The sequence below is a fragment of the Cornus florida genome, unplaced genomic scaffold (assembly GCF_030987335.1).
Source record: "Cornus florida cultivar Cherokee Brave unplaced genomic scaffold, ASM3098733v1 CherokeeBrave_3.0.0_Hap2_Chr06, whole genome shotgun sequence".
In the NCBI taxonomy this organism is placed as follows: domain Eukaryota; kingdom Viridiplantae; phylum Streptophyta; class Magnoliopsida; order Cornales; family Cornaceae; genus Cornus; species Cornus florida.
Window position 1 is genome coordinate 37,388,620 of NW_026775576.1, and position 26,161 is coordinate 37,414,780.

Here is a 26,161-nt window from a genome sequence, read left to right on the forward strand (position 1 = left end):
TACTTTTGAATGTAAGAAGCATATGTTTCTAACCTTGTGGTGTGTTTGGCTTATGAGCTTAATGAAAGGATTAATGACTTGCTAGATATATTGTGCTTTTCACATGTTATTTAGACAATATATACTTAATTGCTAGATATATTGTGCTTTTCACATGTTGATTAGACAATGTATGCTTAATTGGTCACCCTTGCTAGTTGCATCAACCAAACACACACACACATCAATATTGCAACATACATTTCCCTCATTAGTCACTTGTTAAGGGTGTAGAAAAGCATTATTTGGTGGTGACCTCTAAACCCCAAGAACTCTCTCTCTCTTACTTACTCTTTGTTGCATTCAGTTATTTTGTTTAATTTGCTCTTTAGTTTAATCAACCAACCAACCACTTGTTTGATCACTCAACCTACTAACCCTAATAGCGATTATACAACCAAGTACGACTCCAATCCCTTGGGAGGATCCCTACTCACCCTAACTATATTCTTAGTGAAGGTAGTAGTGGCTTCTATAAATGTAAAACTTGGCCCTCGCATTAATGCACACTCTTTAAGCTTGTGGTAGGACGACCACCACCACCACCAAGTTTTTGGCGCCGTTGCCGGGGATTAGGCAACGTCGTATTTGTGGAATCAATTAGGAATTAGTACTCTTTTAATCGTGTCTTTACTTTGTTTTTATTTTTCTTTTGATTACTTATTGTGTTTGTTTATCTTTGACAAGGAGCATTAAGCTAGGAGGCAAGCAAAGGAGCTAAGCAAGCAAGGAAAAGTGCTAAAAACTTAATAAATTTGCTAAGCTAAGCTTTAAATTTGGAGTTGAAGTGCTAAAGGACCTTTGCGAGACTTTCTTACTCAATCCCTTAGTTAAATCGTCGGCCCGCGTGGAGGCTAGTTTTTAAATTCTTAGATAAATCGTGAGCCCGCGTGGAGGCAATTTACTTCTCTTGCATATTGTTTGAGCATGGGAGTGTGGAAACATTATATGTGGAGGATGTTTGTTAACTGTTGATTTGTTGCGAATGAGGAGTGCTTGCTTGTTTTGTTGTGATTTGTGTGTCGCTTGTAGTCGGGAATAAACCTTGTCATATCATACATTCTAGGCATTCACATGGAAAATCTAGAGGGTTATCTTGGCTACTTAGGCCCACGCTTCATGCAAAACCTACCTCTTAATCGACATGACCCCGGAGTTCAAGCTCCAATTCCTCCAATGGTCCTTCGTGATCATTATAATCTTCATGCATACCATGCACCTACTTGCATTGTGTTGCCTAATTTTGAGGCTAATCAATATGAAATCAAGCCTGAGACCATTCAAATGTGTCCACTCTTTTATGGCTTGGATGAAGAGGAACCATATAGGCATCTTAATGAATTTCTTGAACTACGTTCCACCGTGAGGTACATGGATGTCCCGGAGGAAGTTCTTAAATTACTACCCTTCCCCTTCACGCTTAAAAATAAAGCAAAGCATTGGTTCAATACTTTAGGGGTAAATTCAATAACATCTTGGGCACAAATGCAAAATAAGTTTTTAAAAAAATTTTATCCCGTAAGTTTGACCAATGTAATGTGCGCTTCAATTAAAGAATTTTCTCAAAGAGAAGGAGAGTTGTTACATGAGGCTTGGGAGAGATTGAATGACTTGCTAAGAAAGTGTACACACCATGGTATTCCAAAATGGCAAGTTGTCCAATACTTCTATGAAAGCCTATCCGACATGCAAAAGGACATAGTTGATACCTCATGTGGAGGTTCATATTTTGGAAAACATGAAAATGACATTTGGCACCTCTTTGAAAAAATGAGTGAAAACTCTTTGCACAAATATTATACTTCTCGGCTTGATCATGGTTTTAATAAAAAGGAGAAAAGTGTAACAGTGTGTCAAATTGAAAGTTCAAGGGAAATTGTAGCCGAGGTTAAAACTCTCTAAAAAACTTAATCAATTCTTGTTGAATCAAAAACCAGCTATCAATGTATCTCATTTTCATCATACAACTCATCTTTGTGAGCCTTACATAACATGTTCAACTGTTTTGCATACTACTTTCAATTGTCCCCATGGACATGTTGTTAATGAACACTTTGAACAAGTTAATGCTACATTTGCTCACCCCTATTCAAATGCATATGTTCCATTGTGGAAAGAAAGCTCAAACCCTTATCAAGCTAAAAATTTTCAAAGAAAATACATTCCACCTCATAAAAGAAATGGAGGTCCTCAAGGGTTTGTTTCTTCTTTTTCTTTCCATCATCAAAGAATGAATGACCTCTCACATCCTTAAATGTATGATTCCCAAGTTGGCTTTCATTATCCTCAAGTACTTTATAGTAATTCTACATTTGAAGATAAGGTTTTGATGGCCTTGGGTAGCTTAGAGAAGGATACCAACTTGTTGCATTCCCACTCTCGCTCCATATCAAAGCTTGAATCCCAAATTTGGACTATAGCTAATGTATTGAATGCAAGAGAAATTGGGAAACTGCCTAGTCAACCCGAGAGGAATCCAAAAGCCCAATTTTGTGTGGAAGCAAACCCTACATCGGGGTGTTCTTCCCAAGCTCAAGCGCAAGCCATCACCACCTTGAGAAGTGGTAAGCAAGTGGACAATAGGGTTGAACTACCAAAGGAGGATAGTGAATCGGTGCAACCTAAAGTTGTCACCCATCCAATTCCCAATTCCACTCTTACTCCTTTGAATGAAAATGTTCCTAACCAAAATTCTCAATCTTCTCCATCATCCTCTCAAATTACAAAGTCTTGTGAGCCAAAAGCTCTATTCCCTTATGCTTTAAAAGAAACTTCACCTTATGGGAGGCAAGAAGGGAAAACACATGACATGATGGAAGTTTTTAAGTAAGTCAACATCAATCTTCCACTTTTGGATGCCATTAAGCAAATTCCGCCTTATGCAAAATTCTTGAAAGATCTTTGCACACAAAAGAGGAAGAGCAAGGGACCAAGCCCTAAAAAAGTGTTCCTCACGGAGTAAGTGAGTTCCATTCTTCAACAAAACACTCCGCTTAAGTTCAAAGATCCCGGTGCTCCGACTATTTCTTGTGTAATTGGAACTCATGAAATTCGTAGAGCTCTTCTTGACTTAGGTGCAAGTGTCAACTTGATTCCTTACTCCGTATATGTCCAAGTAGGGTTGAATGAATTGAAGCCAACCTCGGTAATGCTTTAAATGGCCGATAGATCCGTCAAAACACCTAAGGGCATGGTTGAGGACATTCTTGTCAAGGTGGATAAATTCTACTTTCCGGTTGATTTCGTAGTTCTTGATACCGAACCGGTTGCTAATCCCTCCAACCACATCCCAATCATCTTGGGAAGACCATTCCTTGCCACTGTAAATGCTACAATTAATTGTAGATCTGGGATTATGGACCTCTCTTTTGGCAATATGATGATCAAACTTAATGTTTTCCATGCAAGTCGACATCCCATAGATGAAGATGAGTGTTTCCTTGTAGATGTGTTAGATGAGGTTGTTGAGGAATCGATTCCAACGATGGTAATGAAGCAACCAATTGAGGATAGTCTTTCCACCAATTCTTAAGCTTAAAACTTTACCTTCTAATCTCAAGTATGCATTCTTAGGACCAAAAGAGACTCTTTCGGTTATCATTTCTTCAAGTCTTGAAAAAGACCAAAAAGATGCTCTCTTAAGTGTGCTTAAAAAAAATAAGGAAGCCATAGGATGGAGCGTGGCAGATCTTAAGGGAATTGACCCTTCTATTTGTATGCATCGCATACTTATGGAAGATGATGCAAAACCCTTTAGGGATGCCCAAAGGAGATTTAATCCAAATATGAAGGAGGTAATTAAGAAGGAAGTTGTCAAACTCTTAGATGCCGGAATCATTTACCCAATCTCCGACAGCAAATGGGTGAGTCCAACTCAAGTAGTTCCCAAAAAATCGGGGATTACGTTGGTGGAAAATGCAAAGGGTGAGGAAATCTCTAAGCGTACCGCCAATTCATGGCGTGTATGCATTGATTACCGCAAATTGAATGCCGCCACTAGAAAGGATCACTTCCCCTTGCCATTCATTGATCAAATTCTAGAGAGATTGGCCGGACAACAATATTATTGCTTCCTTGATGGCTATTCGGGGTACAATCAATTAGCCCTCGACCCACTAGACCAAGAGAAAACCACCTTTACATGTCCATTCGGCACATTTGCTTATAGACGGATGCCTTTTTGTTTGTGCAATACACCCACCACATTCCAAAGGTGTATGATGTCAATTTTCTTGGATATGGTGGAAGAGTATCTAGAGGTTTTCATGGATGATTTTTCTGTTTTTAGGTCTTCATTTAATGCATGCCTCAAAAATTTAGATCTAGTGCTTAAGAGATGTCGTGAAACCAACCTTGTACTTAGCTGGGAAAAGAGCCATTTCATGGTTCAAGAAGGTATTGTTTTGGATCACGTTATCTCAAGGAGAGGAATAGAGGTAGATAAAGTGAAGGTCGAACTTATTTCTGAATTGCCTCCACCTTCAACAGTGAGAGAGGTTCGCTCCTTCTAGTCATGTTGGTTTTTACCGCCGTTTTATCAAAGACTTTAGCAAAATTGCTCGACCCTTGTGCAACCTTCTTGCTAAGGAAACTCCTTTTGTCTTTGATCAAGCATGCCTAGACGCTTTTCATAAATTACGTGAATTATTATCATCTACTCCTATCATGCAACCTCCTAATTGGTCATTGCCATTTGAAATCATGTGTGATGATTCTGATTATGCCATGGGGGCAGTTTTGGGACAAAGAGTGGGTAAGCTTCCTTGTGCCATATACTATGCAAGTAAAACTTTCACAGGAGCTCAATTGAATTACTTCACTACTAAGAAAGAATTACTTGCCGTAGTATATGCTCTTGATAAATTTCGTTCCTATCTCTTAGGGTCCAAGGTTGTTATTTATTTTGATCATGCCGCCTTGAGACATCTATTGACAAAAAGGGAAACAAAACCTAGGCTAATTAGATGGATTTTGCTTCTTTAGGAATTCGATTTTGAAATTAAGGACAAGAAAAGCACCGAAAATGTGGTTGCCAATCATCTTTCTAGGTTATCGATAGAGCCTTTCCCTAGTCTACCAATCTGTGACTCTTTTCCGGATGAACAACTCTTTCAAATTTCTAATGGAAAAATGCCTTGGTTTGCCGACATTATGAATTATTTAGCAGTAGGCAAGCTACCAACTTCTTGGTCGAAGAACGAAAAGAATCGTTTCTTTGCCAACATCCGGAATTATTATTGGGAAGACCCTGTCTTATACTGATATTGTCCGGATCAAATTATGCGAAGATACATTCCAGAGAGTGAAATTCCAAGCGTCCTAGTGTTTTGTCACACTCTTGCATGTGGTGGGCATTTTAGTGCAAAGACGACCTCCTTGAAGGTTCTTCAAAGTGGGCTCTTTTGGCCCACTATTCATAGAGATGCCTACAATTTTTGTAAATCATGTGAGAGATGTCAAAAGATGGGGACAATGTCTAGAGGAGATATAATGCCCTTGAGCAATATACTTGTTGTTGAGATCTTTGATATATAGGGCATTGATTTTATGGGTCCATTCCCTATGTCCTATGGTTTTCAATACATTCTTCTTGCCGTTGATTATGTTTCCAAGTGGGTGGAAGCATGTGCTACCAAAACAAATGACCACTCCGTAGTCATTCAATTCATTAAATCCAATATCTTTGCTCGTTTTGGTATGCCAAGGGCTATAATAAGTGATGGAGGAAAACATTTTTGCAATCAATTCTTGAGGCACTTATTTCTTAAGTACTCCGTTACTCATAAGGTAACCACTCCCTACCATCCTCAAACAAGTGGGCAAGTTGAAGTGTCTAACCGGGATATTAAGCATATTCTTGAGAAAACGGTTAACACCTCCCAGAAGGATTGGTTAAGGAAGCTAAATGATGCTTTGTGGGCTTATCGGACAGCATACACGACTCCCATTGGCATGTCTCCTTATAGGCTTGTATATGGAAAGCCTTGCCATCTTCCGGTTGAGCTAGAGCATAAAGCCTTATGGGCAGTTAAAAAGCTCAATTTTGACCTTGATAAAGCCGGAGAGAATAGGCTACTTCAATTGAGTGAGTTAGAAGAATTGAGACACAATGCTTATGATAATGCCAAACTATACAAAGAAAGAACCAAAGCCTTTCATGATAAGCATATTGTGAAAAAGTCTTTGGAACCCGGTCAAAAAGCCTGGATTTTCAACTCTAGATTGAAACTCTTTCCTGGGAAATTGAGAACCAAATGGGAGGGTCCTTATGAAATCATCTCTGTTGCACCTCATGGGGCGGTTAAAATCAAAAATTTGAAGAAGGGAAACATTTTTAAGGTTAATGGACAGAGGTTGAAACCTTACATCGAGGGTCAAGTCTTTCAAAGACATTTGGAAGCTGCACATCTAGTTGACCCGGTGTATGAACACATAGAAGATTGCATTGACAAGGGATCAAAAGTTTCGTTTGAGCTTAATCCAACAAGTTCTTTAAAGAACAATTTGTTGGGTAGAGTTCAAAGCATCTATCACCCCAACAAGGAGGGGATGCATTACAAGATCTTTGATCTGGGCTAAAAGAGGCCAATGTCTTGTTAGAGACGTTAAAGACTAGCAAAAACATTTCGTAGGGTGTCAAAACCCTATTCCTCCCTCATTTCTATCTTAAATTTCATTTCTTGCGAAGTCTAGATACTTGTTTTTGGTTCATATGCATTGATAGGAACTGTGATTAGAATTGCATGGAATTTTGTGTTGTAATTGAGTATTTTGCATAAGTTCGATCGATCTCAAATGAGAGTTCGATCGATCGAACTTCCACCTGCATCCAACATTTAGAAAAAATTTCTACCTGCATCCACCTGCATCCAAATCACCTCTCTGTCCCATCGTTCGAACTTATTCTTAGATCGATCAAGAGACCTTCGATCAATCCAACTTCAAAGTTTGTTCGATCTCATGATCCAACACTTAGAAAAATTTTGAGCTTGCATCAACCTGCATATTTCACCTCTCTGTCTCATCGATCGAAACATTTTAAGGTTGATCGGAAGTTCTTTGATTGATCCAACTCCGATGTTCGATCGATCTTCAAGTTCCAACACTTAGCCAAATTTTTGAACCAAAAACTTGCATATTTTTGCCCTCTGTCTGATCGATCGAACGTTTTGTTCAGATCGATCTCAGTTCTCCATTTCATTGTTTGACTTTGTTTTGACTTTTTCAATTTTTAAAATCCAAAAATATTTTTATTTTATTCTCATTTTATTTTATTTCTCAAAAATATTTCAAAAATACAAAAAGATTTTGTTTTATTTTATTTATTGTTTATTCAAAAAAAAAAAAAATCCAAAAATACTTTGTGAAGAGATCATTCAAAGTTCGATCGATCTGTGATTCTAGTTCGATCGATCGAACTAAAGAGCTACAGTTTTTAAATAGAACCGAGGATAAGATCTCATTCTCCCTTATTTCCAAACCCTAGTTCCTACGCCGCTGTAACCTCACCCATTTCCTCCATCTCCGGCGAGATCTCCGAAGTGAACCAGGTGTCGATCTCTCCCTCTTCTCGGATCTTCTTCCTCTTCACATTTCATCTCTCCTCTCTTTGATTCAAGGTAAGATCCGAGACCCTATTATTGATTTCACACCTCGATTTGTTAAGAGTATGCTTTAAGTGTTTGATTCGTTCCAATATTCATGATGATTGTTGGCCATAGATGAAGTTTTAAGCTTTTCATATATATATGTCTATATTCATCTTTATGCCGTGTCCATTGTAATGAGTTACTTTGATTTTTGGAAATGTGAGCCATTCTAGGTGATTGGGATTGATGTTTGTTGTGTTGATGGGCCCACGAACATGTTCATGTGGGTCCTGTGCTTCGACAGTCACAGATTTGTGACTTCTCATTTTTCACAGAACACAGTTCAATCGATCAAACTTGTGTCTCAGATCGATCGAAGTTGTGAGATCGATCTCACTTACTTTCGATCGATCCAACCTTTGTGATCGATCTCACATACGCACTTCATTCATCTTATATTCACTTCATGCTATCATATTATGCCCAATGCCTGTGATATTCCACATTGGATGCATTTCATACTTACATTACTTAGCATGCTTCACATCCTATCATGTGCATACATTCATGTCATATATGTTTTGTCTATCTTACTTGACATACATGTTTCTATTGTGCTTTCAATTATTTATTCTAGCGCTAACTCCCGTTGCAAGATTTCCTTTTTACAGACCATGACTAAGAATGACAGTTCTTCTACTTCAGCTACACCTGAGGCTCATGATCAGATATGTCGCTTAGAGGAGCAACTTCAAAGTTTAGAGGATATGCTGGTTGCCCTTAGAGCCGACATTGCTACCTTTCATCTGAATATACTGGCTGCCATTAGAGCTGACATTGCTCGCCTCCGTATGGAGATCTTGACTGCCATTGATGACTTAGCCAGGGTGATCCGCGGAGTTCGCTCTACTCGTCCTGCCCCCTCTGCCTGAGACTCCTAGTCTCTTTATCTTTTTATGTTTTCTATCTATGTTGTGTGTCTACTACACTTGTGATACTATTATTTTTGCAGCCAGGTCTATCGGCTTTGACACTGGATGTATTGCACTTTATTGTTGTTTTTATCTATGATGGATGTCGTATGCTTTTATTGAAACATCTGTCCTTTTAACTCCATCAGGTGAATCACAGTGACTGCAGTACGAGAGTGCTATCCGATTTTCATGACCACCCTGATACCTCTCTCATCTCTTTATCTGTTTATCCCATTTACACTTGCATGTCCACTGTGTACTAATTATCCCATTTTGTTATCTGATGAGTTTATCCAAGTGCCAATTTTCAGGACCACAGTTTATCCCAAGTTTAGGGGAGCCATGCCACCCACTTCGGATACTTCAGTCCCGATCATTCTATGCCTTAGTTGCACTGATATACTCTTTCCTTTGTTCTCTTGCACATTGAAGACATTGTGCCATATAAGTTTGGGGGGAATGGTGCTTTGCAGTGTTAGTTTTACATTCAAAATTTTGAGCATGACTTGTGTATTTGAGGGATATTTCTATAATTGGTCCATATCTAGCTATGATTTTGATCTTTTGAGGACTATATTGATTAAAATTTAAAAATTGCTTGACTTGAGAGTCCAATACTCCTTGTATATCTTATGTATGCCATTTAGGAGTAAATTTTTTGAAAGATTGATATATTGCTTGCACTTGTGGTCCACATCATTCTGATTTTGTGATTGTTTTAAGATTCACTCTAGTATTTTACACTACCATAGGCACACACTAGCATTCATTTGTGGGGTACATGCTTTGTTGATTATTGAATTGGTTATATCCCAATTGAGCTAGTAGTGCATTGAAAACTTTCATTCTTGATAAAGGTAGATAACAACCCCTTTTCACTAAGTAGCCAGGATTCTAGCCTCATCAAGCACTGAATTTCTCGCGTCGAAAGGTGGAGAGCCCAAACTCTAGGTTAATAATTGATTGTTCAATGATTAAAAAAAAAAAAAAAAAAAAAAAAAGTTACAAAAGTAATAAAAAAAAGTAAGCACTTCTCCCAAAAGGTGAGAAGTGTGAAATGATTAGATGGAGGTTGTCTTAATTTGTAGCCTAGTTGATTTGAGCTTGTAAGTCTGTAGAGGTATTTGAATACCTAATACCCTAAAGCCGTCTGGTTTAAGAGTCATTAACCTAATGCTCCACCTTATGAATCATTAGAAAGCTTAATAGATCAACACATTGCACCATGCTTCCATCTTTGATCCTATAATAAAAAAATAAAAAATAAAAAAATAAATAAAAAAATCGAGTGAAAAGAATAAGCGCACCTAAAACAATAAAGCTTTAATAAAAGGTCCACTTTTTGTCTTGATGATCGGTACTAGATTTGTGTGCTAGTTTGAGGGAAAGGATGTGATTAATTCTTTAGTTGGCTAAGATAGCAACATATTTGATGCCGGTCCACTCAAAAGGATTCTAGAGTTGTTTTGATTTGCATGCTCATTTTCTTGATGTGTGGAGGACCATACTTGCTTGCTTGATGTTGAGATTTTGGGAGATTGCTCGGAAATGTTTGAAACATTACATACTTAAGGTAGTTTTCTCCCAATGCTTGTTTGCAATATTGGTACCTCTTTTGAAAGAATAAGCTTAATGTTTATGGGTATCATTTCTAGAAGCCCTCACGAGATTTCACTCGTCCACTAGGGGTAACCTAAGGGTTTAAAATGCTTGTTGCATATGCTAAGTGCAATCGTGTTCCCTATGAAAGTGGCGTTATCCATTTATTGTTTTCTAAATTCATACTTGTATAGTTGTTCATTTCATTCCTTTACTTTCTAGTTCATTGCTAGGGACTAGCAATATTTAAATTTGGGGGTGTGATGAGCGCTGAAAAGTGCGTATTTAAACCCCTTAAGCTTAGGCATTCTAGTACTTTTATCTATCTTATTTTACCGTTTTAGATTGATTTCGTATTATTTTCATTTTCAGGCACTTATCCTGAAAATAAACTAACTCAGCCAAATAAGAGCAGAAATGAAGCAATTCTGGGATGAATCAAAGAAAGGAGCCAAGTGGAAGCAAAAGGAAGAAAAAGGTGGAAATCAACATCTTCGATCGATCTCAGATCAAAGTTCGATCAATCCAACATGATCGATCTCAGCACTTCAAGATGGATCAGAGCCATAATGACATTTTCAGAGATCTCAAAAGTTCGATCGATCCAACACCATTCTTCGATCGATCAAACTACTTTGTCCTTATCCAAATGATTTATCTTATCTAGTTGTACCACCCTACCAACCACTTTTGTCCTTTTCCCAAAAATATCTTCAAAATATCTTAGATTTGTGTTTATCCAAAAAGCGTTACCATTGAAGATCGATCCAGTCTAAGTTCGATAGATCTCAACCAAGTTTGATCGATCCAAGTCCGAGGTTCGATCAATTGAACTTCCTCCAATGCGAAAAAGTTAAAAAGCCAGCTCATTCAAGTTGTCTTGTATCCAATCATTGGGGAATATTCTTTGCATGACCCCAGCTCATTTTGTCTGTTATTTGACCTACCTATATAAGGAATATGATGCACTTTTTGTGAGAGCTTCTTGGAGAATTAGAGATACAACATTAGAGGCAATTCTTAGTGTAGAAGAAAAGAAGGAGGAGGCTAGAGACACAAAGGGGGGAGTTTTTCATCAACAAGGAGCAGATTTCTTCCATGGAGTTAGCCCTTGAGGGTTGGAACAACATCACCATGAGTGGCTAGACATCCTCTTAGGGCTAGAGTTAGCCCCAAACATGCTTTCTACATCTTGATTTTGTGTATTATTGAGGGATTAGTGTTGTAATACATGTTTTGACACTTTTATATATATAGATCTTGTTTATTCAATGATTTATGTGGTTTAATACTTCCAATTGATCATTTCATTCTATCCATATGTCTATGTATGCTAGAATAGATGTTCATGTGTTTGTCCTTATTTCTTGTGTTATTGATGCATGTTTATGTGCATTGATATTATAGATTTAGAGATTGTTAAAACATAGTGCTTAATGGAATGCTCTTGTGATGGTCCATGCTCATTTCTTGATAGATTGTGCCTCTCACTTAGCTTTTCTTGATGTAGCATAGTTGTTAGATGGGAGGACAATCCATGCATGTTGTTTGATATTCCATACATTTGAATGCAAGAAGCATATGTCTCTAACCTTGTGGTGTGTTTGGCTTATGAGCTTAATAAAAGGATTAATGACTTGCTAGATATATTGTACTTTTCACATACTATTTGGACAATATATACTTAATTGCTAGATATATTGTGCTTTTCACATGTTGATTAGACAATGAATGCTTAATTGGTCACCCTTGCTAGTTGCATCAACCAAACACACACACACATCAATATTGCAACATACATTTCCCTCATTAGTTACTTGTTAAGGGTGTAGAAAAGCATTGTTTGGTGGTGACCTCTAAACCCCAAAAACTCTCTCTCTCTTTTACTTACTCTTTGTTATTTTCAATTATTTAGTTTAATTTGCTCTCTAGTTTAATCAACCAACCAACCATTTGTTTGATCACTCGACCTACTAATCCTAATAACGATTACACAACCAAATACGACTCCAATCGCTTGGGACAATCCCTACTCACCCTAACTATATTCTTAGTGAAGGTAGTAGTGGTTTCTATAAATGTAAAACTTAGCCCTAGTCTTAATGCACACTCTTTAAACTTGTGGTAGGACGACGACCACCACCACCAGACTTAAATTAAAGATTAAGTCAAAATGGTTTAGTTATTAAACCTTGACAAAATAATGAAGAAATAAAAGGCATGCATACATGTGAAGAAATAAAAAAGGCATGCATACTTTATTAAGAAATAAAGACATGCATTAAATTAATAAATAACCGAAGTTTGGCAAGTTTATCAATCCACCTATTCCTACATGCATGTTTCCTTTGAAGTGAAGAAGTGGAAAGCAATAATAAGGAACCCAAAGAGCAACATTACATTATTATGATGCAAGGCGAAAGCAACAATAAGAAACAATATATGATCATGATGCAAGACGATTGAGCTAAAGGATCTCGCTTTCTATGTGTGAGTCAAATGGTGCTGAAAGTGGGTAAAGGAGAAGATGAACAAGTCTAAAAAAACAAAAAATTGAGTTTGAAAGAAAAAGATGAACAAGTCAAGCCAGTGTTGTATGTAGAGATCAAAATGAGCCATCTTTCTATAGAGTCAAGACGAACACAATACGCAGTGATCAAAATGGGTTTGACATATATCACAGTCCTATCTAAAAAAACAAAAGAGGGTTTTAGTTACCTGCGTTAGTCTTGCACTAGTTCGGCGTAGGTAGTCCTGCCCGTTTGGCTTCTTCGGCACAACTAATAAGAAAACTCCATCCTTGCCGAAGTAAAAATAAAAAATAAAAAAATCTAAATGAAAGATAGGTCTCCTTATACAGAAGCTCTCTCGTTTAAGAAGTATTGTGAAGGAGATAATTTCAAGACGTTCTGAAGCAATCCTAAGGGGTATTGAAATCCTAAAGAGATAGAGTCCATCTAAAGATATGCCACATCTCAAACGAATTCGGATAAATCAAGCTCATATCACATCTAAAAAGCCACGCATATCATCTATGAGAATGAAGTGCCAGCTAGTAGGTTGGCCAATTACAAGCAGACTTTGTTGAGGAGTTGTTAGCAGTTGCTATGTAATGCATGCTAGGCAAATCAGCCAATTGGTTAGTAGGCTGATTTTGTCTTCAACTGTTTGCATTCCAAATTTGCATGTAAATTTTTTTATTTTTTTATATATATATATATATTTTTAAGTGTTTGAAAGAAGACAAATGTTGTCAAAAAAAATAATAATAATAAAAATAAAATAAAATAAAAATGATGGTTTAGAATCATTGTTAAACTAAACTATCCATGTCATTACCAACTAATCTGTGCATGACAAAACTATGTACATTAGGGGCTGTTAATTTGATTCGTTCGGATTTCACAAAAAAAAAATAATAACAATAAAATAAAAAAAATAAATAATCAACTTCAAGTTGAGCCCTCTGCACCTAGCAAGCATGAGCAAAGTTGAGACTTGAAGTGGGGGCAATTTGTAGAGATTGAAAAATTCACATGGGTTTAAGCTATAATTTGGGCTTACCATCAATCTAGCCCACTTTAAATTATGGGCCGGTTAGCCAAATAACCTAAGCCCACTACCGAGTATGGGTCATGGATCAGTCCAAATGACTCAATTGACCTAACCCATTTTAGTGGGCCAATTCCAAATTGCTAACTAGCCAGGCCCACGTGGAGATTAGGTTAGTTAAATAAAATTATAATTATTCTTTATATATATATATTCGAGGATAATTATCACTTTTGTAATTATGATAATTATTCAAAGTGTCTCAAATTACTATTTTGTCCCTTTATGAAGTCTATAAATAGAAGTGAAGGGGAAGGAAAAAGCGAATCCGAAGAGAAGAAGAAAGCTCTGCCAAATTCTACACCCATTCACCACTTAAAGCTTTGAAGACTCAACACTTTGAATACAAAAGACTATAAGCACGTTCTACAAGTGCCGACCATATTCAAAGACTTTCATTCAACCGTTTGAGATTAAGCTTCCACAGCTCTCAATCGAAAATCAATCCAAGTTTCCTTCATTTCTCGGAGATTTGAAGAAAGTTCGTTGCAACCGATTCAACATCAAATATTGAAGCATTTGCACCAAAGATTTAGGAGATCGAATCAGATGGTACACTCTTTTTATTATAAAGATATTATAGAGAATTGTACCCGCTTATCAAATATTAATAAAATTGATTATTTACTCCATATTTCATTCTTTATTTTACAGATACAAAATTTATGTGTACACTTATTAATCATATTAATTAAAAAAAAAAATTACTTAGTAATCATGTTGTACCCTACCCTTAGTATTAATAGGAAAAAGGTTGTCTTAGGCCGCATCAATAGGCCTCTTCTTTTGAGACCAACAACAACTTAACATGTGTCCAAAAAAATTAAACTTAAATCATGCGGATCTTTTCACGGGTCATCCAAAAGGAATGAAGATTTTTTGTCTCCGTGTTTAAGATTTTCTCCCACATGTGTGAGACCTGTTAAAGCTCTATCTCGATCATGATTCCTTCTCTCTTCACACCAAATCGCTATTGATGCCCACCATCTCCCCAATTCTGAAACCCTAACATTCATCATATGCTCCGCCAACTGACATCCACCACCTCCACTACTCCTCCATTCTCAAACGTACCCTAATACTTTAATTGCAAGCTTTAGAGTTTAGAGATTATTCAAGACACCACATTCATTGCCTGCCATATTTGTTGCAATTCCATCTCTAGGATGACACAAGACAACAACTATTCACCTGAAGGAGAATTGACTTTTTCAAAATTTCTATAAAATCAATTGGGGGTTGATTTACCATTTTTTTTTTTTTTTTGGAAAATATTTGTTTAGTTTCTTATGTAACGGATTGCAATATGAAAGTTTTTCTTTCTATTTTAACAGTTGGGTGATCTAATGTTTTGGTGTTGTGGGTAAAAAAAAATAATCTCAAAAGCAGAGAAAAAAAAAAAAAAAAAAGTCCTCTTTCCTTTTGGATGACCCGTGAAAAGATCCGTGTGATTCAAGCTTAATTTTTTTCATTTTTTTGGGACACATGTCATGTTATTGTTGGTCCATATCAGCATTAGAAAGAGAGACCTACTGATCGATGCGGCCTAAGGCAAGCTTTTTCCCATTTTTTTTCTTTGCGTTTGAGATTTTTATTTTTAGTTTTTACCCACAAATAAATTTCCTTCGAGGGAAATTTATACACCAAAGAATTAGTTCACCTAACTGTTAAATTAGAAAGAAAAACTTTCATATTGCAATCCGTTATATAAGAAACTAAACAAATAATCCAAATAAAAAAAAGTGGTAAATCAACCCACAATTGATTTTATAGAAATTTTAAAGAAGTCAATTCTCCTTTAGATGAATAGTTGTTGTCTTGTGTCATTCTAGAGATGCAATTGCAACATATATGGTAGGCAATGAATGTGGCATCTTGAATAATCTCTAAACTCTAAAGCTTGCAATTAAAGTATTAGGGTACGTTTGAGAATGGAGGAGGTCAACAAGTAATGGAGGTGGTGGGGTCGGCTGGCGGAACAAATGATGAATATTAGGTTTTCAGAATTGGGGAGATGGTGGGCACTAATGGCGATTTGGTGTGAAGAGAGAAGGAATCATGATTGAGAGAGAGCTCTATCGGGTCTCACACGCGTGGGAGAAAATCTCAAATGTAGAGAAAAAAAAATCTTCTTTCCTTTTGGATGACCCGTAAAAAGATTTGCATAATTCAAGTTTAATTTAAAAAATAAAAAATTTGGACACATGTTAAGTTGTTGTTGGTGGCCTAAGGCAAACTTGTTCCAAAAAAATCCTCTTTCCTTTTGGATTACCTATGAAAAGATCTGCATGATTTAAGTTTAATTTTTTAAATTTTTTTAAAACACATGTCATATTATTATTGATCCATTGGCGTAAAGGCAAGCTTTTTCCTATTATTAATGCTTCAATATTGGGCATGTGTTTTAGCATTTGTGGGTCACCCCAAATCATTGCTTCTCTGTGACGGAGAATGTGGGCAAGTTTTATAGCGTGTGTGTATATATACATTGGGCTTGTCTTGCAGGGGTTTGGTCTTGGGTGGCTGCTTGATGGATCACCTAGGCCCAGCGTAAAGCTGCATTCATAGCTATGTTGGGTTCAAAATTTTGAGCAAATACTTTGGGCCTACTCTTATGCCAGTCGACCATTTTGTTTGCCTTGACTCGGCCCAATTTTAGTTGGGCTTTAAGGCAATTTTTATTTGGTTGTTGTTTCGGCTTTTGGGCTCTTATCATTGTTTAGTCCTTTGCAATTTTTGTTCGGTTATCACCAAAGGGCCTTTGGCCCAATGGTATAACCTCCCCATCTTCAAAGAAGAGGGGAGGGGTTCGAGCCTTGGCGTGGGCGAAAAAGTGTGTGTGTGTTTATTTTACCATAAAAAAAAAAAAAAAAAAAAAAATTTGTTTGATTGTCGTTTCGACTTTTGGGCTCTTATCATTGTTTGGTAATAATACTATTATTTTATGTTTTTTAGAGTAAAATTTCTTAGTGTTCAATACAGGAAGTTCACTCTTTTTGAAATAATAATATAATGAAATTGAATTATGCTGGAAATTTCTTATCATTGAATTAGGGCTCTTATCATTGTTCAATACAGGAAATTTCTTAGTGTCCACCAATTACAAAATCTGAAGAGAATGAGATATATGCAACATTATCACTACAGCTGTGAGGAAGACGAAGTGTAATTGTTTGTATAAAAAATAAAATTTTCACATAAAAAAGAGTTATTTAAAATATTCAACGTCATTTTGAAAGTTTCAAATTCTAGCTTTAGTCAAAAGTTTTACAGAGCTAAATTTGATTTCAAAATAGAACCCTTTTATGCAGTTGAGAAACAATCCCAAACATACAATGGTGCAAAAAATTATTTTTCTACCGTTTAAGCTTGCCGCAGTGAGCAAAGGCCTCCAGTAAATTTTGAAATGTCAAGAATTTATACATCTACTAATTGAACTTTTAAATTCTAACCCTCGTTGCCTTTTAAAAAAAAATCCTTGAACTTTAGATTCCATACTGTTTGGTTATCAAGAAAATGGAGAAAGACATGTCTAGTCATTTCTTTAATGGAACTGTACGTGGTCATTGATGGTGACAATAAATAAGAAAAATTTTCAACGTAGGAAAACATTGAAGTATAACATACACCAAAGACTTCCCCAACTTTCCACGTAGGAGTACATCAACTAATTTCGAACCTCTCCAAAAGATAGTCATTCATCTACTTAGTTGGCATTGACTATTATTTTCACACGCACAGATTTTCAATTGATAGTACAAATGTTTTTAACGTAAATAATACACTGAACATCGGGCGAAAGTCCAAAGATGCCAAACTAAACAAGGCTAGGAAAACAAACAAAGCTTTGAATTCCACATCGTTTGGCAGCCAAGAAAATGGAGAAAGACTTTTAACATGTACAGCTCCTCCTACAATTGTACTCTGCTCATTGATGGTGACAATACCAAGTTCCAATGGATCTTATGCAATACGAAAATAATTTCTAACTTGGGGAGAACTTTTCCAGGAGGTGTTGTCTGATTTGTCAATTTTGAGACGTCGGCGAAATGTATATTGAAGTAATACTTACTTCAAAGACTTTGCCGAGTTTTCGGCAATGTAGAATGGACACGGAGATACGAAAATAATACGATACGGATATGTCGATATGTTAAAATTTTAAAAAGTAAAATAGCACACGGGTACAGCTTGAATAATGTAAAATTTTAATTCATTTCTAATTTTTATACTAATATCCCGTTCGGTGGGAAAGAAAAAAATTAAATACATAGGAAAAAAGAAATGATGACTGAGACATTCTTAGGGAAGAGATTAAGCATTTCCCTCTTTTTATTAAGTTGGATGAAAGAGAATGGAAAAAACCGATAATTTAACTTGATCTATAGGTTAGAAGGAAAGATAAATTTTTAATTTATTTTTACCATTAAACCCATTCCTTACCTTATTTATGGGATTTATTAAATATTTATGAAGGGTGATGCAGTAATTTAAAACTTCTATAATAGGTTCACTTGTCTTCTCTCCTATCATCGGCCCATATATAGACAGATGAAAATTTGTGAAGGAGGAAGGATGAGTCCTTTTATCATTTCTTTCTTTATATCATCTCTACCGAACGAAAGAAATTTGCTCCTTCCTTCCTATTTTCTTTCTACCCCCTTCTTTCCTTCCTACTAAACATAGCAAAAGAGTTGCTTTAAAATGCTTTAGAAAATAAAATTATATCACTATTTTTTTTTTTTGATGACCCGGGATATCCGAGGCTTCGTCTCGATTAATCCCCGAGGACCCAGAAAGGGCGGCCTCCCCACCCCAGGCCGGATAAGTCACTAAGTATGGCAACGAAAGCCTGATCCCAAGTTACCGTAAGCTCCTAGTGGGAATTAAACCCAGACGTAGCACACAAGCCCAAGTAATTTTACCACTAGGCCAACTCCTTGGGGTTGTTTTATGCTTTACTTGTAATAAGATGTATAATGCTAATTTTTCTTAAAGAAAAAGGTTGGAACACTTTATAAATGTATTCATATTAGTTTCAAGATTACTAGGTAGACTTGTAGGCAGACATGTGTTGATAGGTTAAAAAGTGTCCGCCTAATTAAGAGCTCGGAAAGTGTTCACGAAATGTCCGGAAGTGTCGGCTAAGTATCTAAAATAATAAAATTTAATTTTTATTTAGGGACATGTATATGAAGTGTCGAATATGTGTATAAAGAGCATCTGATGAGTGTCGGTGTCCAACACGTAACCGTGGCATGTTGAAGTATTGGCATGTTGAAGTATTACTTACGTTTAAGAGACTGCCCCTCTTGGCCACTTATATCAAGAAGGAAGCATAAGTGGCATTGACTATATCCCTTTCACACACTGCTGTCAGGAAATCACATACAAATAAATTCCAGAACTGAAACAAAACAACTACTAGGATGCTATAAATTTACAATTTGACAGAACTAAAATTCCAATTCAATTCCAACTCTAAATTTTGCAGCCTGTGTTTTTTTCTTTGCACCAAACAATATTTTACTACTTGCACTCGTATTTATAAAACTTGAACTGATATTATCCCTCTCTCTCCAAACATCATGGAAAAGAAGAATTTAGTGCTGTTATTGCTTATAATATACTCATTTGTGGCTTGCCTGGCTGTGTCTCCAACCAGCTTCACAGATGAGAATGCACTTCTAGCCTTCAAAGCTCATATTACTTTTGAACCTAGTAATGTTTTGGCAACAAATTGGTCACAAGGTACCTCCTTTTGCAATTGGGTTGGTGTTTCTTGTAGCCGTAGGCGCCAAAGAGTGACAGCCTTGATTCTTCCAAATATGGATCTTACTGGTACTATCCCCAAAGAAGTCGGCAACCTCTCATTCCTCGGTTTCTTTGACATCAGTGAGAACAGTTTTCATGGCCATCTCCCTGATGAACTGAGTCGTTTGCGTCGCCTAAAATCAATCAATTTTAGCTTTAATGTGTTTAGTGGAAAAATTTCATAGAGTTTCAGATTTCTAACCAATCTTCAGCTCCTTCTTCTCTCTCACAACAATTTCACAGGATCTATCCCCCGAGACATAGGCCATCATCTATCCAAGTTGAAGATAGTCGACATCAGTGACAATAACATTTCAGGGTTCATTCCTTCCACCATCTTCAACATTTCTTCTTTGCAAAATATTGTCCTCACTAACAATAACTTGTATGGTACTCTCCCAGCGGGCATGTGCAACAATCTCCCAAAGCTTCGAGAGCTATATCTTCCATTAAATCAGCTAAGTGGCAACCTTCCTACTAGCTTGCCCAAATGTACTGAGCTTCAACATATATCACTATCAATCAATGAATTTACAGGACAAATTCCTCATGGAATCGGCAACTTATCTAAGCTTCAGATTTTATATCTTAATGATAACAGCCTGACTGGTACGTACAATTTTACCTTCAATTGGTAATGTATTTATCACTTTTAAAAATGCTACCAGCCTTGGGATATCTATAGCAAAACGCTCCGGTCGAAACTGCACGATATTCTGGTTGGCATGCAAATTTGGCATTCTAAGTGTTTAAACGATGAATTTTGTTTAAATACATCTAAATCCACCAGAATAACAAGTGAGTTTTGATACTTAGCCCATTTTGGATCAGATAAAGGTCTTCACAGGTCAAAACAATCCAGTCGAAACTGCACGGATATTTAGTTAGGCATGCAAATTTAGCATTCAATTTTGCAATCTGTAAGCATCTTTTGTCTTCACTTTTCTTGCAGGTGAATTACCTGATACAATCTTCAACATCTCCTCACTTGTGAATTTAATATCCCCAACAATAAAATCTCTGGTGGTCTGCCCAAGGGTCTATGTCGCCGAAATTCAAGGCTTGAATTCATTAACCTTTCTCGGAACCGACTCACTGGCAATCTCTCTTCTGGACTGTCTCATTGTAAGTCACTTAAAGTACTCGATCTATGGAACAATAACTTGAAAGGTGAGATTCCACTTTCAATCGGTAATATGTCCATGTTAGAGGAGATTGATTTGAGTGAAAACAATTTTCATGGTGCTATTCCTTGGCAATTGGGTCATCTCTCGAATTTGATAATGTTAAGCCTTGGTTCTAACCACCTTATGGGTGAAACACCACTTTCAATCGGTAATATGTCCATGTTAGAGGAGATTTATTCGAGTCAAAACAATTTTCATGGCGCTATTCCTTGGCAATTGGGTCATCTCTCGAATTTGATAATGTTAAGCCTTGAATCTAACAACCTTATGGGTGAAATACCATGGTCACTCTTCAACGTAACTAGATTACGACAATTTTCCCTTACAAATTATAGCCTTTCAGGAAATCTTCCATCAAGTTTTGGCCTTTGGCTTCCAAATCTTGATATTCTTTATCTTGGTTACAACCAAATCAGTGGAATAATTCCCAACTCAATCTCAAATGTCTCCCAACTAGTTGAAATCGATCTATCCAGTAACTTGTTTGTTGGTAGCACCATCTCCAATTCCTCGATTTAGGAGTGAATCATTTGGAAAATGATCCATGGACACTTGAGCTAAGTTTTCTCACTTCATTAACAAATTGCAGGCTTTTGAAAACACTGATCATACAAGATAATCCTCTAAATGGTATTCTTCCAAAATCCATAGGAAATTTTTCCAGCTCTCTTGAAGATTTCATTGCAAGTGCCTGCCAAATAAAAGGAATAATTCCTAGAGAAATTGGAAATTTGATCAACTTGGTTCAATTGGGCCTAGGATTTAATGACTTGACAGGGTCAATTCCGGTAACATTTGGACAGCTACTGAAACTCCAGGTGTTGGAAATTGCTGTTACTAAATTACAAGGCGCAATAACAAGCATACTTTGTGATTTAACAAGCTTGAGTGGTTTAGTGTTGCACGGGAGTAAGTTTTCTGGATCAATTCCGAGCTGCTTTGGGAACCTTACTTCATTGAGAAGACTCTATTTAGAAAACAATGCCTTAACTTCTATTCCATTGACTATGTGGAACCTTAAGGATATCATTGTTCTGAATATTTCTTCTAATAATCTAACTGGTTCTCTACCTCCAGAAATCGGAAACTTGAAACATCTTACAGAGTTGGATCTATCAAAGAATCAATTCACAGGTGAAATTCCAAGCACAATTGGGCGACTTCAGAGCCTAATTAACATCTCCTTCTCAGAGAACAGACTACAAGGTCCTATACCCCAATCATTTTCTGATTTGATAAGTTTGGAATCCTTAGATCTATCGCGGAACAGTTTTTCTACTGCAATCCCAAGTCATTGGAGAAACTTTTGTTAATGTTTCGTTCAATAGACTAAGTGGAGAAATTCCAAATGGAGGACCTTTTTCAAATTTCACGTATGAATCTTTCATGCAGAATGATGGACTATGTGGAGCACCACAGTTCCATGTCAGAAAATGTGCAAGCCCCCAAAAATCACAGAAGACAGAAATTCTTCTAAAATATATTGTACCACCAATTGCCTCATCGGTAATTGTAGTGGGTTTTCTAGTTGGATTGCTAAGATGCAAAAAGAAAAGCAGGCAACTTCCAATCCAATGTGATTTACCACTTGGTGTAACACATAGAAGGATATCACACCAAGAGATTCTTTATTCAACAAACTACTTCAGTGAAGTCAATTTGATCGGCAAGGGAGGCATTGGTTCAGTATACAAGGGGATATTCACTGATGGAATGGTGGCTGCAGTGAAGGTTTTCAATTTAGAGCAACAAGGTGCATTCCAGAGTTTCGATGCAGAGTGCGAAGTAATGCGCAACATTCGGCACCGGAATCTTGTCAAAATAATCAGCAGTTGCTCTAACCTCGATTTCATAGCCTTGGTGCTAGAATATATGCCTAATGGGAACCTTGACAGGTGGTTGTACTCTCACAACTATTGCTTGACTATTGTCCAAAGGTTGTGCATTATGATAGACGTTGCGTCTGCAGTAAAGTATCTCCATCACGGTAGTTCAACTTCAACCCCTGTGGTGCATTGTGACTTGAAGCCGAGCAACATTCTATTAGATGAAGACAGGGTCGCACATGTAGGTGATTTCGGCATAGCAAAGCTCTTGATGGAGAACAATTCAATGGGTCAAACAAAGACATTAGGCACCATTGGGTATATGGCACCAGGTATGTTCCTTCTACAATAAATATATTTTGTTACCATGATTCGATAACAATACCATTGGGACATTTTTACACTATGTCAATGTCCTGGAAAATAGAGAAGGAAATAAATAATATGCAACATAAATTTTTGTTCTTGCTTCTCTTCTTGATTTGGTTTTCACATATGTAAAATTAACTAACATGGGACTTCAGTACATTTTTCATTTTTTTCTCCATCTCGAAATAAATTTATATATCAATTGTTATGCTATTAATATATATTTTTTTATTATTAAAATTTACTTATGTTACTAATGTTACAGAGTACGGTTCGGCTGGGATAGTATCCGCTATGGCAGATGTTTACAGTTACGGGATTTTGTTGATGGAAACATTTACAAGAAAGAAGCCCACAGATGATCTATTTCTGGGAGAATTGAGTTTGAAGCATTGGGTGTGTGAGTCTTTCCCTAGTGAAATGCTGGAGGTTGTAGATGCAAATTTACTTAGAGGAGAGGAAGAAAATTTTGCTTCTACAAAGAATTGTCTGTCATCCCTCTTGGAACTAGCCCTAGAATGCACCACGGACTTACCCGAGGAGAGGGTTAACATGAAAAATGTCCTAGCTAGGCTCAAAAAGATCAAAATCACGTTTCATGAGAACGTAAGGACTTGAATGAAGCCACTAATCTAGCTAAGTTTCGGGATGGTGTACTCACTTAGAGAAGAAATATTCGTATTCTATTTGATATGTTTCACAAATAAGGCTTTTGCATACTTTCAACTATTCTTGGCAATTCCTCATATGTATCAGAGGCATGCTTAATATAGTTAGTGATATCTGTATGAAATATGACTCCAAAAGAATTTCTATTCGTAGGCTTCTCTTCCTTTCAGACACACTGTATGTAATGTTACCAAATGTTCCTATTTATTGGGACATAGATGAAGTTTCAATGGTTATAGTAGTGGGATATGCCTGCCCTAGCATAGCAAATTCTTATTTTGGATTGTAAAAGTCATGGTTCCTTATCTTAATATTATTATTAAATCATTATACAATTGGTGAATGTAATGTATTATTTTTCGATTCATTATGGAATTGATTGTGTCCACTTGATTACAAGATATATTTATATATGTATATAATGGTAATTAATACTAAGTTATAAATTAGTAATTATAAATGGTTCAAAGTCGGTAATTATAGATGGACATTTAATTTGTTAAGACTTGAACCAAGTTCACGATAAATTGAGATATATTGCGAGAACTGTCGTATGCAATTGCTCTCTATCACAGTCATAGTTTTTGACTCTCAAGCATGAGATAAGTATAGACTCTTTTATTAATTAATAATTATTTTGATTTGTTCGGCGGATATCTCGGGATCCTTAAATCGGCACTTTGGGTAATTATATAATTAATAGTTAAAGGTCTATATTCTCAATATTTGCATAAGTGCTTTTTGTATTTATTTTGTTTTGATTATGGTTGATCACAAATTAAATTCGAAGGCCTTCGTATATTTTAGACAAATGTTTTCTATATATATATATTTAGTAAATTATTATTTTTGTCAAATAAATATTTTATTATGATTGAGCCAGAAATAATCAAAGGTAACAAAATAATTATATTTAATTATGTTATCAGATTGATGGCTTTAATTATCTAATAATAATTATGCATAGAGGGGTCAAAGTGCAACATTGACTTAGAGGTTATTTACTATTTAATTGGAGTGCAATTAATTTCTTTTAGTGGAGTAGAAATTAATTTATGAATTAATTGAATTGGGTCCATGATTTAATGGACCGGACCAATTATTAATTTATAAAAGGATTCTCACCAATAGCCCAAGTTGATATTAGAGTCCTGTTAGAATTGAGAAAGTTGAATTAGAGATGAAAAATGATTTAATGTTTCCTTTTCTTATTTTTATTTTGCCTATATATACATGGGTCCATGTATATTTTAGGTGTAACTTTGAGAATAAGAAAAAAGAATATACTTTCTCTCTCTAAATTTTAGGGTTTGTTTTATCTTCTAAAAGAGGCTACCACAAGCCTTGATTCCAAGGTCATTCATCAAGGCATATTGGTGATTCCTAAAGGGAAGATCATAATCAAGAAGAAGGAGAAAGGATCTTACTAAAGGGATCTCCAATAAGTGAGAACATTCACTTTAGAGGAAAGATTAAAAGGTTTACTCAGACATTTGATATAAATATTCAATCTGTTTATTGAATGATACATCATCTTTTATTTATTTTTGCATAAAACTTATCTCTATGTGATGAATCAAGATCCATGATTGCAAATCCCTCAAAAGTTTTTAAAAACTTACACGTTTCTCAACAGTGGTATCAGAGCGCATGGTTTGATTCATTACTAGAGATCATGTGTTTATCAAAATCACCTTCATGGATCCAAATTATATATACATATATATATTTATTGATGTATGATTTATTATGTTGATATATATTGATACATGATGATGTGTGTTTGGGCCATGGATGAAGCTTATAGGTATATTGAATGTAATTTTATCTTTGGATGAATGTAATTAAGGCTTTGATTTAGCCGTTTGAAAATTCAATGATGTAATTTAATTTTTCCATTGTATTTCAAATTGTAAATATTTATTAAAGCCATGTAATCTTCATCAAAGGATGCTATGAAGCTTCAAGAGGGTCCGAAAGGGTTAAATTACGCTTCAGTAATTTTCTGGAATTTTTCAGAATTTTTCTGAAATTTTTTTAGGCTTAATTTAATTTTCTGGGATTTTTTTTTATATTTTTCTAGAATTTTTCGGCATTTTTCCGGTGGCCGGAGCATCGCCGGCGGTGAGAAGAGGCGTCGGAGGAGGTACGGATTAGGTGGGATGCATATATGGTGGGCCTGGTGCGTGCATCTCACGCGCCAGGAGCTGAAGACCAAAAAAACATGCTGGCTCATGCATCTCACGCGCCAGCCCAAGTTCTTTTCTCTCCACGCGCGTGGAGGCGCGTCCCAGCGCGTGGGGGCACGTGCCTTGACCTGTCAGCTTCCCTAGGCGCGTGCCAGCACGTGTGGGGTCCTCCGGGCTCGTTCCAAGCGACGTTTTGCTTCTCCTAACGCGTACCAGCTTCCAATAGGTGGTTACAGACTGTTAAAGGATGCCCGTACAGCAAGAATAGTATTTAAATGTTAAAAGCTGAATCCA

General features: G+C 36.3%; 3 protein-coding genes across 3 annotated transcripts; all 3 read left to right on the forward strand.

The window, feature by feature from the left end:
* Positions 1-19,275: 19,275 nt before the first annotated feature.
* Positions 19,276-21,440, forward strand: LOC132311329 (leucine-rich repeat receptor-like serine/threonine-protein kinase RGI4). The gene is made up of 2 exons (XM_059809206.1): positions 19,276-20,236; positions 20,580-21,440. Exons 1-2 carry the CDS (start codon positions 20,035-20,037, stop codon positions 20,792-20,794), a joined length of 417 nt encoding a protein of 138 aa, XP_059665189.1. The 5' UTR covers positions 19,276-20,034; the 3' UTR covers positions 20,795-21,440.
* Positions 19,402-19,812, forward strand: LOC132313952 (LRR receptor-like serine/threonine-protein kinase EFR). Its single transcript, XM_059812884.1, has one exon. The coding sequence runs from the start codon at positions 19,402-19,404 to the stop codon at positions 19,810-19,812; it is 411 nt and encodes a 136-aa protein (XP_059668867.1).
* On the forward strand, positions 20,824-24,013 carry LOC132313953 (probable LRR receptor-like serine/threonine-protein kinase At3g47570). The gene is made up of 4 exons (XM_059812885.1): positions 20,824-21,296; positions 21,404-21,647; positions 22,069-22,972; positions 23,275-24,013. Exons 1-4 carry the CDS (start codon positions 20,824-20,826, stop codon positions 23,625-23,627), a joined length of 1,974 nt encoding a protein of 657 aa, XP_059668868.1. The 3' UTR covers positions 23,628-24,013.
* Positions 24,014-26,161: the final 2,148 nt, after the last annotated feature.